Source organism: Lacerta agilis, chromosome 11 (genome assembly GCF_009819535.1).
Source record: "Lacerta agilis isolate rLacAgi1 chromosome 11, rLacAgi1.pri, whole genome shotgun sequence".
Taxonomy (NCBI): domain Eukaryota; kingdom Metazoa; phylum Chordata; class Lepidosauria; order Squamata; family Lacertidae; genus Lacerta; species Lacerta agilis.
Genome location: NC_046322.1, coordinates 716,748 through 731,587, shown reverse-complemented (window position 1 = coordinate 731,587; position 14,840 = coordinate 716,748). Strand labels below are relative to the sequence as shown.

Here is a 14,840-nt window from a genome sequence, read left to right as displayed (position 1 = left end):
CACCTGCTTTGCCTTGGCTGTGTGGCAAATTGGGCTGTTAGTCAACCACCTGCCATCTGCGGATGGAGAACGGATCTAAATGCTAAGCATTACTAAGCAGAGGGCGCACAGAGAGCCAGTGTGAGCTTGGCTGCCCTCTGGACTGCCTCTTAATGGCAGTCCTGTTGCCATGGCACATCTCTGCCGCCGGGCCAGGCTCCTATTTCAGCCCAGGGGCTGTTTGCAGACACCTCCTGCCTCTTGCAACCCCCTGCCTTGCCTTGCCTCTTGGCAGCAGCCCTGGCAGGATACCGGGTTTGATGCATGTGAGTTTGCTGAGTCATTTGCTTTCCTAATAATCTGCATCACCATCAAATATGGGAGAGATTAACACTTCCCTGCTTTGGCTTTCTCTCCAAATGTCAGCAAACAACTTAAGGCAAACCGGAGCCTCATCACCGTTGGAAGCGGGGCTGTGTGGGGGCAAGAGATGGAACGATACATGTGATGGCATCGTTGCCCACTGCTGGCAGACTCAAAGAGCAGAGGGAACGGGCACCCATTTTCGCTTCCCTTCCTTCCAGCCTCCGTGTTCAAACAGGCAGAGAACTTGCTTTGCCTGTGGGACATCAGAGCCTTCCTCCCAACCCCAGCGTCTCCTCATTTGCAACTGCGCTTTCCTTTCCTGGGCACCGCAGGGTGTGTTCAGCGCCACTGAGAAAGGCTGGCCTTGCTCTTGACTGCCGTAGCAGGTGGCACAAGCCCCTGATAGTCTTCTGGCTCAGTCTTCCCTTTCCTGGCAGCCGAGGCCTCCCCAGCCTCAGCAGGAACGGTGGAGGGTGTTGGGGGTGTTTGGCTGGGGGAAGAGAAAAGTGAGAGGTGAAACGAGAGCCACCTTCAGATATCTCAAGGGCTGCCTCCTGGAAGATGGCGCAGCCTTGTTTCCTGCCGCTCCAGGGGGAGGACATGAACCAATGGCCTCAAGTTCCAAGAAAGGAGATTCCAACTAAGCATCAGGAAGAAAACCCTAACCCTAGATGTCCCTTGGGGTCCCTTCCAACTCTGCAGATCGATGACTCTATGATCACAGCGCTTGAGCAACTCTTAAGATGCTTACCCTTTTTTGCAAGGGGTGGCCCGGACGCTGCCAGAGATTCCCGGCCTTGCTTCTTACCCTCCGGCAGGCCTTGCAGTCCTCCATGAAGACCCCCTGGCCTCTCCCAGCGATCTGTCTGGAGGTTTCCAGCTGCCTCTGTTATGGGAGTCTCCAGCCCGCTGCTGGCCTGACGTGGCTGTTCCTGTCCACTCCGGTGGGACTCTTGCATTGTTTGAGGGCTGCTGGTTAGGGGTCCTAACCACGGCTCAAGGGCCTCCCAGGAACTGCACAAGCATCTTTGCTCTGTGGGCAAAATAGTTCTGCCAGAGCGGGCTCTGCTCCCAGTCCCAGTCCTGAAGGTGTCTATGCTTGAGTGTCCTTGCTAGACAAAGATGGGCAATGTGCTTAGACAAGGCTGCCCTGCTGAGTGGGGCAAGGGGGGGGGTCAGAGGTACCATATTCCGGTGCTCTGGACATGCAGGGTTACTACTGCCAGCAACATATATTAAAGGGGTGCATAGAAGATCTCAATGGGAAACTTTGTTGTGCCTCAGAATTTTTGGGGGGTGAGCATCTCGTAGCCCCAATGTGGGGTGCCTAATTCCTGGACCAGCTTTGTGTGCAAGCAAATTTCTCAGATTCCTGTGAAGTGTTTCAACTGCAAAATACCCTGCCATGTGTACATTCGAAGAGGACCCCCCCTTGCTTTGTGGTGCTTGCAACTTGCTGGCTGCGGTGCGGATGGGCCAATGCCAGCTTTTTAACACCACGCCAGTTACAATTCCCAGCACCGGGTAGGCTGTGCCTTTCTATTCTGAAGTGTGAAGGGTTATTTCAGGCTTCCCGGCATGCTCTGGGCTTTGCTCTCGCTCCCTCTGTAGTGTCTCTCACTTTCTTTGTAAATTTAAGCACCCCATAATTAGCGCCGTTTGTATAAATTCAGCTGCGGGTTTGGAGAGGGCCGTAATTGGCTGTGAAGATCGCACAATGTGCCGCTTTGTTGACTCCCCTTCCCTTGTTTGCAAGCACCTTGTGTTTCAGCCGTGTTTCTAGACAGAGGCGGGCTCTGGCTCCACACGCACGCACACAAGCAGGCAGACAGGCGGGTGTTTCTGTTCTCTTGGGGACGAAGAGCCCCCCCCCCCCGGCCTCTTCAGTGGCTTGTTCTGCCTCCGGGGCCTGAAGATGCCTCCGCTCTGGCTGCTGTCTGAACTTCAGACAGTCCTGGTTGACAAAGATTCTCAATCCTGAAAAGCAGCGCCTTGACTGGGAGGGGGGAGGAAGGAGGAGGTTCTGGGGCTGGCAGGGCTCATGCAGAGGGTGGCAGCGGTGGGTGCTGCCCATGGCTGCAAGCCAGCCCACGTGAACAGAGTTTAGGGTGGTTCTGGGTCTGTGCCTTCCCTCTGCTGAGTGCCAGAGCAGTGCCACCTACCACAAGAAGACACACAAACACAGGCTGCCTGGGAGAGAAGCCATCTAGACGACATGCACCTAAACAGAAAGATTCAGTCGTCCAGCATTTAGGTAAAACGAGTGAAGCAACCCGAAGGCAGGTCACTTGGACGGAATAATGGCAAGCTGTCCTTTTCTCTGAAAGAGATTCTGCCTCGGGAGAGAGACCTCTCGCTGCATCAGCTCTTATTAGGGTATAAATGGAGACATAAATGGAGACCAATTTCCCCCCAACTGGTCTTTTGTTTGCCTTGCCATAACTTTCTGCAATCTGCAGATCTGTCACATTTCCAATATCTCATCTCTTACATCGATTGTGGGCCTCTGGGGATGCTGTGATAGCTTTGGCTGTGGCAAACAAGACTCGCAATCAGTGTTTCAGAAATACCGGTACCCGGGACACGTGAGGCACACTCAGAATGCCCACAGCCCAAGGGGCCAGATCCAGACCTGCCCCCTTCGTTGGGTGTTTATTCAAGAGCAGGATTCTCTGGAAGTCATGCAAATCCCTGTAATTTCCCTCCCTGCAGTTTGTAGTGCCACAGAAGCAGAGCACATGAAATGAAGGAGGGAGGGGGAAAGAGAGAGGATGGGGGGGGCTGTGAATGTTCTGTCTCCTTCCAATGCTGGGGGGCAGTTTTAGCCGAGTTCAGCCCCAGAGCGGCTGGCTGGTGGGGAAGGGCTTTGCAAACTCAAATGATGTGGTCTTCCCTCCCTAACGCAGGTGGTTTGAGCAGTTTGTGATGCAGTGGCTGGATGAGAATGAAGACGTCTCCCTGGAATTTTTGCATGGAGCTCTGGAGAGAGATAAGAAGGATGGGGTAAGGTTTTGGAACACAGAAATAAAGTAAATCATCAAACCATCAATTCTAGCATGCGGGGGGGCACCTAAATTATATAATTTGGTATTTGAATGATTGATATTAGAAGTTGTATTATAATTTGGCATTGATATCATGAGGCTATTGTTGGATTATTGGACATTACTGTTGTATGGCTTGTGCGTTTTGCCGCCCTGCCGTGTATAAACTTAATAAATAAAGAAGCCGACAGGTATCCTTCAGGACTGTGGAATGCTTGGTAGAAAACAGAAAAGTGTTACATCAGTTCAGTAAGTGAGCAACTATTTGTTTTATTCATTTATTTCATAAAGTATATACACTGCTGGATTGTAAAAACAAAGCAAAACCTCAAAGCACTTTACCAAAACATAAAGCAAGAAAACCCTGAAAAAATTACAAAACATACAAAAAGTTAAAATGCTGACGCAGATTAGAATTCACATGGTAAAAGGCTTGCATGAACTCAAAGGCACCAGGTAGAATCACAGAATCGTAGAGTTAGAAGAGACCCCGGGGGTCCTCGAGTCCAACCCCCTGCAGTGCAGAAATCTTTTGCCCTGCATTGGCACTCGAACCCATGACCCTGAGAGTAAGATTCTCATGCTGTACCGACTGAGCTATCCTGGTCTTCCTTCACACTGCGTGTTTCTTGTTTGCATTCAGTTCCAGCAGACATCTGAGCATGCTCTTTTCTCCTGCTCGGTGGTGGATGTCTTCACCCAGCTCAACCAGAGTTTTGAAATCATCAAGAAGCTGGAATGCCCAGACCCGGCCATCCTGGCCTGCTACATGCGGCGCTTTGCCAAGGTGATGCCTCTCCTCCGACAGGATCTCTGGGAGCATCGTTCTCAGGGGGGAAGTGGTGCAGTTAACTAGATGAAATTCAGCTGTGGCAAACCATTAAATGTTTCTCTTGCGCCGCTCAGAACGAGGCGGGTAATGTTTCTGGTCTCCTTGCAGACCATCGGGAAGGTGCTGATGCAGTACGCAGACATCGTCTCCCGGAGTTTCCAGGCCTACTGCTCTAAGGAGAAAGTGGTGAGTCCTTCTTCCTGGCTGGGATGGGGAACGCAGAGGACAAACGCGGAGAAGACGTGCCCCTCTCTTCTTAGCCATACCCTCAAGGCTCCCCAGGACCTCATTGCACAGATGGCTCTAATACCAACTTAGTGTGGAGCCGGCATGCAGGGGCCCTTGCTCAATTTGCAAGATTTGTTTACTGTGTGTGTGTGTGTATACATACAGTGGTGCCCCGCTAGACGAAAATAATTCGTTCTGCGAGTATTTTCGTCTAGCGGGTTTTTCATCTAGCGAAGCGGCAATGCAAACCACGGTTTTCGCTAGACGGGGAAATTTTTTTTTTCCGTCTTGCGAGGCAGCCCCATAGACAAATTCGTCTTGCGGGGCAGCCTTCTGCTAGACGAATACCTTCGTCTAGCGCGTTTTTCGTCTAGCGAGGCATTCGTCTTGCGGGGCACCACTGTATATATATTGCCAGACGCCACCCAGAGTGCCTGTGGCAACCCACTCAGGTGTGTGGCATATAATTATTAAAATTGTTGTTGCTTTCTACCTGGAGTCTGTAGACCGACGGCCGTTCTTGGAATGCTCTTTTTGCAGCCTGGTTCTCAAGGCAGCAAGTGCCTCGCAACCCTTTCCTGCTGCTTAGGAGTGGAAGGTTGCTCAGCCTTAGCTCACAGAAGGGTCACAAAATGAGAGGCGCTTCCTGTCCCCAAACGCCGTGCTTGTTCGTTCATTGGTTCCACGGGAGTTGGTGCTCTTTCTGCCTTGACAAAATGTTCCCTCTGACCCTCCCCTCCCTCTCTCCAACTGCTGATAGCGATGGGAGGGCATGAGGTCCTGGGGTGGGGGTGGGGATGGCCCTTTCACTTGTTTCTCAGTCCAAGACTCTCTGCCAGTTGGGCTTCCAGCTCCAAACATCAACTGGGCTTCTCGGAAACCGGCAGAGAGAGAGAGATCAATTCACTTCCTGCTGGCTGGGCTACTGAATTTGCAGAACTCGCTTCCTGCCTAAAGAAGAAAGGTCTTCCTGCATCCATCCCTGGCCTTCTCACCTGTATCTGGCCCTGAAGGCTTTGCGCAGAGAGAGTCGGTGGCCTTAGCATTTGTCTGTCTCCCCAGTAACCTGTCTTTGGTGTTTCCTCCTTCTGCTCAGCCCTGCATCCTGATGAACAACATCCAGCAGCTGAGGGTGCAGCTGGAGAAGATGTTTGAAGCCATGGGGGCCAAGGAGGTGAGAGCCCGGGGGCGTCCTTCTGAGCGTGGGGCTCAGCACTGCCTCATCAGCTAGTCGGGGATTGGATTTTGTGGCCGGGAGAAGCTTAGCTGGGGGAATGGGTAGCTAGCAGGCCTGCCTGCCACTGATGGCATCATGCACCACCAAGAGTCAAAGGGGTGAACTATAATTCCCACCAGGCCCAGCCAGAAGGGGGGCGGGGAGATGGACAGACATCATGTTGGCTACTCCTGCCATAGTCAGAGAAAGAAGGGAAGATCAGATCACAACCTTCGCTGAACATGTTTCCTAACTCTTGAGTTTCTAGAGGGTTTGTTTGGATGTGCTGATTCTCGCTTTATAAATGGCCTGAAACATTCACACAATCGGTGTGCCATGTGGCGGCCAACTTGAGCGAAGCTGAGTTGCTGAAAGCTGAGATGCAAATGTGTAAAGACTTTGCTGCATGAGTCTGGTTTGAAAATGTGCTTCTTCAGAAGCAAGTTCCAGCTGCTACAATTGGCTTCAGATCATCCCTCGCAGCTGAACAGGCTGTGTGTGCCCTTTCTCATTATTCTGGATGCTTGCTGGGCCTGTCTGGATACAGCTGTGTTGCCTGATGCCTTCCAAGCCTTAACCGCCTGTTGTCCTCAGCTGGAGGCAGGATTTCCCCCCTATCACTGATTCAAGTTGTGACGCTGTGAGAATGCTTGGTCTAACCTTTGCTTGTCTGTCTCTGTCTTTCCCTTGCTTTCCAAGACTGAGAAAGTGGAAGAGAAGGAGAAGGACCAGGATCAAAATCAGAATCAGGATGAGAATCAGAATCAGAATCAGGATGAGAATCAGGAACAGGATCAGAATCAGGAACAGAATCAGAATCAGAATCCTGAACAGAGGAATCCTAAGGCTGTTAGAATCCATATTGCTTACTCTTGGCCTTAAGACACTTCCTCCTTAGCTGTGACTTCCTAGATCAGAGCTTTCCAGACTGTGTGTTGCGACACACTAGTGTGTTGGCTGCAGAATGTAGGTGTGTGGTGCGAATGCTCCCCACACTCCTCCCGGGGTTGGAAAGGCGTTAGTTTAACCTCCGATTTGCTTGTAAAACCGAATTACTGTGTCATGAAATGATGCCTGTCTGAAAAGTGTGTCACCAACGTGGAAAGTTTGGAAAGCTCTGCCCTAGATCCTGAATAGATGTAGGCTCCCAAGTAGCCTGTGTGCCGTGCAGGGACTCTGAATGCTGTTCCTCAGCCTGGCTAGCGAGTCTCGGCCACAGATAACGTAGACCTCCCGCTTTCGGATTTAGTCAGCTGAACAAATAGCTAGAAACATTTGCTGCTCCTTTTAGTGCAGAGCTTCACCCTTCCCTCTAAGAAGCCTTCCCCCTTCCTGGCTTACCTAGAGTTTCCCATGAGTCACCTGCTGCTTTTTCTCTGGGTGTTCTGCAGCGGGAACTTGCCTTCCAGGAATTAGGGTAGTCATAGTCATTGATGGCCTTATCTAGCTTGCTGTGTGTGAGTGTGTTGACCCTTCTGTTGTGAGTCTCCATGCAGTTAAGATGGGGAACTAGGGAATAGCCTGCTGGATCAGACCAACGGCCCATTTGGTCCAGCATCCATGGACCTCCATCAGGCATTTCCCAATTTTTTGCAGGGGGTGGGTGGGCGGAGAGGAGAATGTGGGGACTGGGCTACTGAGTGCTGCCTGCCTGCCTCTGAGCTTATCCATGTTTTCCTTTCCTCCACACTTTTCTTTTTTTTTTTTTTAACAGAATTTATTGACATTTTCATAATATAACAAAAACCCAACCCCACACCTACAAATACCAAAACAAATACAAATACACATAATGTCAGGATTCTTCTTCTTATCTATATACCTTACAAAAAAAAAATTCTAGTTCTGAATCTTGACGTTTGACTTCCCCCGCCTATACACCTTCGGTTTTAAATCAATATACTATTTCCTTAACAACTTTTCTCTATAGAAAATTTAACTTTACTTAAAAAGAAAAAACACAATTGTCTTAGTCTTTGCATTATAACCTAAATCTTGACCAAATATTCTTATAGCTAAACTTAATTCTTCTATCCTTTATCATGCTGCTTTTAACTTAAAATTCAATATCTCCTTACTTATTTAAAATAAACTTGTAATTAACAGACTTCACACTCCGATTTCGGATACCGTGGCAGACCATTCAGATTATACATTTAATACTTCAACCCACTCCCCCTCTGTCCATTGTCTTTTTCTGTCTTTCACCAGGACCGGATCTCCAATTATCTTCTTCTGGATGTCCACAGAACCAGGCTGCATTCCCAACAAACCTTGCATCGAGCTTCAGGATATTCATCCCCTCTATTCTGGGTTTCTCCGTTTCTTTGTGCCATACTTCTTCTTCTTGTAGAAATCTTAATTCTATGTCCCTTGCCCCCGAGCTGCCACCTCGGAGTCTGGATATTGTAAATCTTCCCGTTCCAGGGCTGCCACCCCCAGAAACCGGCCCCCCTTCCATTCGGAGTTGCCCAGCCATCTCAGACCATCCTTCAAACACCTCTCCCAGCTCTTTGCAAAAGTTTGTTTCCATTGTGTAGAACTTTTGAAAAGCCTCTTCTGTGGAAAATAAGTTCTTTCCATTTATAATTCCACTCAAGGCTTGTAGTTTTCGATTAAGCAGTTCGAGTTGAAAGACAGTGAGCATTTCCTCATCCTCCAAATCAGAATTCAATGCCAGCGCGAGCGCAAAGTCCAGCATCTTGGGGGGGAGGATGGGTATCAAGTTTCAGTTCCTGTCTCTTCCTTCCTTTGTTTCAACTTTTTCCCACGAAAGTCCAAGTCGCCGCCATTTCTCCGATGCCGGAGTATAAAGACCAAAACTTCAAATGGAGATATTTTTTCCCCAGTTAACCCCCGAAGGGAAATCTCAACAGTCTCAGTTTTCAATTTCCAGATACTTTCTATCAATTATTGTGGCAGCAGTCACTTAAAGGGTTAATTCCTTTCATCCGCCGAAGGGAGGGAGGCGGGCTGCCTTTCTTCTTTCCCCCAGATCGTTCCAGAGATACAAAGAGTCAATCAATTACTCACCGCCTCTGGGTTCTTTACACTCACTAAAGACAGGTAGAACTTAGACGCTCATCACAGGCTTTGTCGCCGCATTTACATCCCGGTTGGGGCATGTCCCCTATAGCCCGGCTCCGTCGTCCCTTCACCCCCACTCCCCCTTTACAGGGGGAGCGGGGGAAGGGTTCGGAGCCACAACGGGCACAGCCGGGGAGCCCAGGGAGCGGGACGCTCTTCCCGCACCCCAACCGGAGCCCCGCTTTGCGGTAGCGGGGCTCCTAACCCCCGGGATGGACTGGGTGCTTCGCAGCCGAAGCAGCCCACGACCACCCGCAATGGCGTCAGCCGCCGGAGTTCCTCCACACTTTTCAGGCACTGTCTGCATTTTTAAGTTTTGTGTCTGAGCACTCTTTTTCTTGCTCCAGAGGTTTCCCCATGAAAACCCGCTCTTTACTGCTGAATTGGAGGAAACAGCAATGCACGGAAGCACCCAGTTGCCGCTTCTTGCGTTTCATCTTTAAAGGGCAAGTTTTCACGAGGAATGTTCCAGGGCAAAAGAAAAAGCAATCAGGGTTTTAAAGTGCAGACTCATGCCTGGAAAATGCCAGGCAAAAGGTACCATGCTTTTCTGTCAGGTGGGTGAGCGATTTTCGTTAATCCCCCCTCCCAGCAACTCTGGCCAATCCTCCCTGAAAAAGATCAGTCAATTTCCCCCCACTTTCTTCATTTTGAGTCCCCATAAATAGGGGGCGTCTTATACATGGGGGCGTGTTGTACACAGAAAAATACGGTAAGTGTGGGTCAGTCCTTACTTTCTCTTGCGTTCCTGCCGAACGAACACTGGACCATGTTAAGGTGTAAGTGCCACCAATAAATAGTATTATTTACAATGAATACAGTAAGCACATAATTAAGCCATGGTTTCTTTTAACCACGGTTTGTTCAACAAGCCACAGGTTGTCTCACAGTTGAACAGAGAAGCCAGGGCTTCTTTCCAGAGCTGGCTTTGTTTCCCAGCTGCCCTTGCCTGGAGACTCTGTTGCTTAGCACATGGCCAGCATGGGATGGGCAAACCATAGTCGGTTAAGACTTTTGGTTTCAGACGTAACATGAAACCATAGTTAAAACAAGCCATGGTTTGTGAGCCATTTACAAACCATGGCATCACATCTTGGTTTGTTATCAGAAAGTAAACCATGGTTATTGCGATGGGCTGGTGGGCTGGGTTTGGGCATTCAGAGAAGCCGCACTTTGGCTAGGCAAACCATGGTTTAGTGTTAGGTGTGTTTCATTTGCACAACCACGTCATCCCACAACAACCACGTCCCCAGCAGGTGGGGAGTTGAGACCAGCCTAAAGAAGAGCTGATGTTGATCCTCCCTGACTTTAGCCAGCGTGGCTGAAGCTGGCTGAGTTGAGAGATATTTAACGTTATGTTATTAAGTAAATTCAAAAAGGAGAGAGATGATCTCCCTGGCTGCCCCCCTGCATCTTGCTATGGGCTATACCTGTGGAGTAGGAAGAAAGATGCTTGGGCCGGGGGGGGGGGAATCTGGCTCCTTGCTGCGCTTGCCCAGTGCCTGCCTGTTCCTGGGCAGCGTGACGCATGCCAGGGGGCCAGCCGTTCCCTCGGCGCACACACAGTAATGAGACCGGCTCCTTTAATAAGGCACGACACACACCAGCTTCAGCTGGTTGAATCCCGAGAGGCTTTTTTAAGCAGCCAGCTCTGCGTGCTCCCTCCTCCACCTCCTCCTCCCGGGGAAAGGGAGAGTTTGCCTTCTGCCGCAGGGTCGCAGCCCAGTTTCCTACGCCAACTGGGAGGGGGAGGAGGGAGGCGTGGGGCTCCCAGCGGACCGAGTCCTGAGGTGTCCCATGCAAGCAGGACACAATGCACTCACTTTCAGAGTTCTCTCGTTCCAGGGCAGGTGAGACGTCTCCAAAGCCCCAGCATCAACGGGGGCATTCGCTTGTGTGTGATCTTGGGGCTCTGTGGCGCTAAGCTCTCTAATGGCTGCTAGTTGAAACGGAGGTCCTTAATTTGCCCCAGGGGGCGAGAGAGTTGTGGTGTCATCTGACCAGAGGCTGAAATCCATTCGCAAAGTTTATTCGAAGTACATCGGCAGAAAAGCAGTGAAAGCGTTTCAGTGGGGAGGGGGGAACACATCAGGTTATAATGATTGCATGCGGAAATAAAGTGTGAATTTAGGATTAAAGCATTGGGTGAGGTGGCTGTTAAATGCTATAATTGTGGCCAAACTAGCAACTATTATTATTATTATTATTATTATTATTATTATTATTATTGTTATTATTATTATTATACTAAACTCTACTTTGAAATTCGCCCAAGAGAGTCCAATGCTCTCATGGGCTCAGGTGAAGGTGGCTAGAAATCTGCCCCATGGGTTCATCTGGAAAGAGCTTCTCTTTTTCCTGGGGGTCTTATCTGAGAGCGCTGAGCCCAGAGCCCCGGAAAGTATCTTCCTCCTTCCCGCTATGGTCCATGGAGACACAGTTTGGCCACGGCCTCGTTGCCATAGCAACCCCTTGTCTGTCTCCCCCTCCGTTCCGAATCCGGCAGCTCTACCCTCCTTTGCGGCTGGAGACAGGCAGGCTGTTGGTGAGCCGCCCTTCAGACCGAGGTCTTTTATTCCATGGCTCTGGAGGCCTCAACTTCAGAAGCCTTAGGTTCTCGCAAACACTCTCTGAAAACAAGAGCAAGCCTACATTATCGCTTAGGGAGGCAGAATCAGAGACTAGGAGGAAGCAACATTCAAGGCAGATTGGAAATGGTTTGCAGATTATGCGAAGAACTATCATAAACAGGTTAAATTGCTAGCAGGTTTAGAGTAAATTCAATAGTAAAACTGACAATAAGATGAAGAAAAGAAGGTATGGTTTGATTATAATATTCAGCAGTATTTGTTATATGGAGGAAACCGTGGAAGGGAAGCCAATGTTTAATGTATTGTGGGAAAATTACAAATATATATGAAGTTTTTGGGGGCAGGGATCTCTCAGGGGTGCATTAGGCAGAGGCCAGGGGTGAACTATTGGGGGTCCCTTTTGTTGCTGCAACGCAGTGTCTCCGCAGATGGGCTCCTGTCTCTGTCCCCACCCTGCCTGGAATATAATAGAAAGGCAGAATAAGTGTGCTCAAAATGACAATCCCTGGGAAAGAACTGACAGCACATCTGTTGAGAGAGACACTCCAAACCAGCTTGAAAAGGTGCTTGTTTTTAATGGCAGTCGTTGGGCCAGAGCCCAGAAACCAGCAATGCCTACAGGTAGCTAAGGAATCTCACTTGCCAAAGGCTCTGGCAGGATGGCTGAGTGGATTTTGGCGTGTTTGCAGCATGGAAGGGAGCAGAGCCAAGCAGCACCTGCCTGCCTGAGAACCAGGGCAGCATCCTCTCTCTGCTGCCTTCTTGATGGGCTTCCAGCCATTGCTGTTGGATCTGGGGGTGCCTCCCCCTTTCTTTCCCCTCTCGATTCCCCCTTGAATGTGCGTAGCCCTGAGTCGGGACCTAAGTCTTGTGTTTGCCACATAGGTTGGCACCAAGAGAGTCTTGCTGGCTTGGCTCAGCAGCTCTGAACTGTCCTCAACTCCGCACTTGCTGGGGGACAGAGAGACACGGCCTCACGGACGGTCTTTCGCTTGCTGCGCCCTTCGCCAGGCAGGGATTTCTGATGCCAGTCAGATGTTGTTAGAAGCGGGGAGACTTTGGGAGCCACCAGGCGCTGCTGCAGAGTTGCTTGCTCCTAGATGCTAGCGCCAGGGTAGTACCCTCCTAGCCAACCGGCCACTGACCTAGACTCCGTGTCCGAGTGGAGGCAGTGGGCAAGGATGCTCTTGACACTTCTCACTTCCCTTCCTTCCTCCTGCCCACAGCTGGATCCAGAAGCCAGTGACTCTCTCAAGGAGCTGCAGGTGAAGCTGAACAACGTGCTGGATGAGCTCAGTGCTGTCTTTGGTAACAGGTGGGTGCCAGCAGCCCAGGGGTTGCGGAGGGAGGGGGGTGGCATTCCTTCTGTGTCTGCTTCATGAGGTGGGAAAAGAGGCCTGGAGTTTGCTCCTTTCCCCCTTTTTAATCCTCACGCACGAAAGCAACCGAAGAACCGAGAAATGTTTACTCACTTCTCGCCTGGCTCAAAGTGAAATAGTCTCTGAACTGTGAAATCCGCCGCGAGTTCATATTCTTGGGATCCTATCGGTGCCAGATGTTGCTTGCCGGCTCATTGATCGAGTGCAATTTCTCTCTTAACATTCAGAGGCCGATATGGCGGCTTTAGCAAACGGGTGCCGCTGTCTCTCTCCTTGCAGCTCTGCTATCAGCACAGCAGCGCTTAGTGAGGGCTGGGAGATAAGGGCTTTCCTGTGTGCTCTCCTCAATATTGACAAGGCCAAGTCGGGCTCCTCCTCTGGAATACAGAATTGAAACTGATCACAAGTTTTAGGGGCCCAGCCAAATGTTTTAAGGAAGGGTCAATCCCTAGCTTGGATTTGGGACACACAAGCCCATCTCTGTAAAACTATTTACTTCTAGTAGTGAGTGCGTATCTCCTCCGCTGGCAACCAAATAACGGAGGCCTTTTAAACTCTGGGGACTTTCTTCTTCCACCTCTTCTGCTGCTCCTGCATTCCCTGGCTCCGTGGGAAGGAGAGTTAGAAGCATCCTGACCTAGCTTCCTTCCAAGGATAACCACGTATCCTTCCTACGTCCTTACTCCTGAAAAGTGCAAGGGGGGAGAGGGGGGAGCTTGAATTTTTTATTTATTATTTTTTTTTGGTTAATCTCTCTCTCTCTTATATGGGTTTATTTTTTTTTATAAGGTTTTTATTATTTTCAATTAAACAGAAGAAAAACATAACATAAACACCAACATTAACACCATGAAAACACACTACATAAACACAATCAAACAATAACAATAAAAAGAAAAAGAAACTTATACAAACCTTGAGCTAACACTGATCATCATACTTTCCTTGTTTCTATCTTCTCTGATTGGGGACTTCCCCCATTCCCTCCACTGTCTTCAGAATCATATATAACTTATAGGTAGCTTTGTATCTTATTCAATTAACATTTGCCCAAATTTTGTTATGCTTAACTTTACTTAATCAAATGCCTAATCAACTATAAATCTTATCTTAACATCATATCTTAACATATTATTACAAATACATCATTCGCATAAAAAATTTCCTCTTAACATTTTTATCTAACACAAATCCACAAAAGCCGATATTCTATTTAATTCTGCTCAAATATTCAATTTAACTGATTTAATTAAATAATCTTTGAATTTTTTCCACTCCTGTGACACCTTCTCCTCCCTCTGGTCCCGGATTCTGGCGGTCAGTTCTGCGAGTTCCATGTATTCCATCATCTTCATCTGCCATTCTTCCACTGTTGGTATCTCTTCACCTTTCCATGTTCTTGCCAGTAAGATTCTAGCTGCTGTTGTGGCATACATAAAAAACACTCTATCCTGACTGGGTATCTCTTCATTGGTTATGCTCAGAAGAAATGCCTCTGGTTTCTTGCAAAAGGTAACTTTCATTACCTTCTTAAGCTCATTGTAAATCTTATCCCAGAAAGCATTTACCGCTGGGCACAACCACCACATATGAAAAAAGGTACCTTTCGCATGTTTACATTTCCAACATACATCTGACATTTTGGTATTCATCTTAGCTATCTTAACTGGAGTCAAATACCATCTATATACCATTTTCATTATGTTTTCTCTTAAACTATGACAAGCAGTGAATTTGATACCTTTCTGCCACAATCTCTCCCAGTCATCCATCATGATATTATGTCCTACATCTTTCGCCCAATCTATCATTGTCGATTTGACCAATTCATCTTTCGTATGCCACTCTAGCAAAAGATTATACATTTTGGAAAGGTTCTTATAGTTCGATTCTATCAGTTCTGTTTCCAGTTTTGATTTTTCTACTTGAAAACCAACCTTTTTGTCCATTTTAAATGTTTCATACACCTGATGATATTGCAGCCAATCGGGGACCTGACTTTTAACTTGGTCATAGCTTTTTAACTTAAAAGAGTCCCCTTCCTGCTGCAGTATGTCCATATATCTTAGCCAACTTGCAGACATGTTCGGTCTCTTATAGGCCTTGGCCTCCACTGGA

At 48.7% G+C, this 14,840-nt stretch overlaps 1 protein-coding gene across 1 annotated transcript in view; it reads left to right on the top strand.

Annotated features, from left to right (window-relative positions):
* The window catches only part of UNC13B (unc-13 homolog B), a 169,811-nt gene that overhangs the window by 139,760 nt on the left and 15,211 nt on the right, over window positions 1–14,840 (top strand). Inside the window, exons 28-32 of the mRNA XM_033164695.1 lie at window positions 3,252–3,348; window positions 4,033–4,176; window positions 4,330–4,407; window positions 5,546–5,623; window positions 12,570–12,658. Coding sequence (XP_033020586.1) covers window positions 3,252–3,348; window positions 4,033–4,176; window positions 4,330–4,407; window positions 5,546–5,623; window positions 12,570–12,658 — 486 coding nt within the window. The remainder of the gene's footprint in view (window positions 1–3,251; window positions 3,349–4,032; window positions 4,177–4,329; window positions 4,408–5,545; window positions 5,624–12,569; window positions 12,659–14,840) is intronic.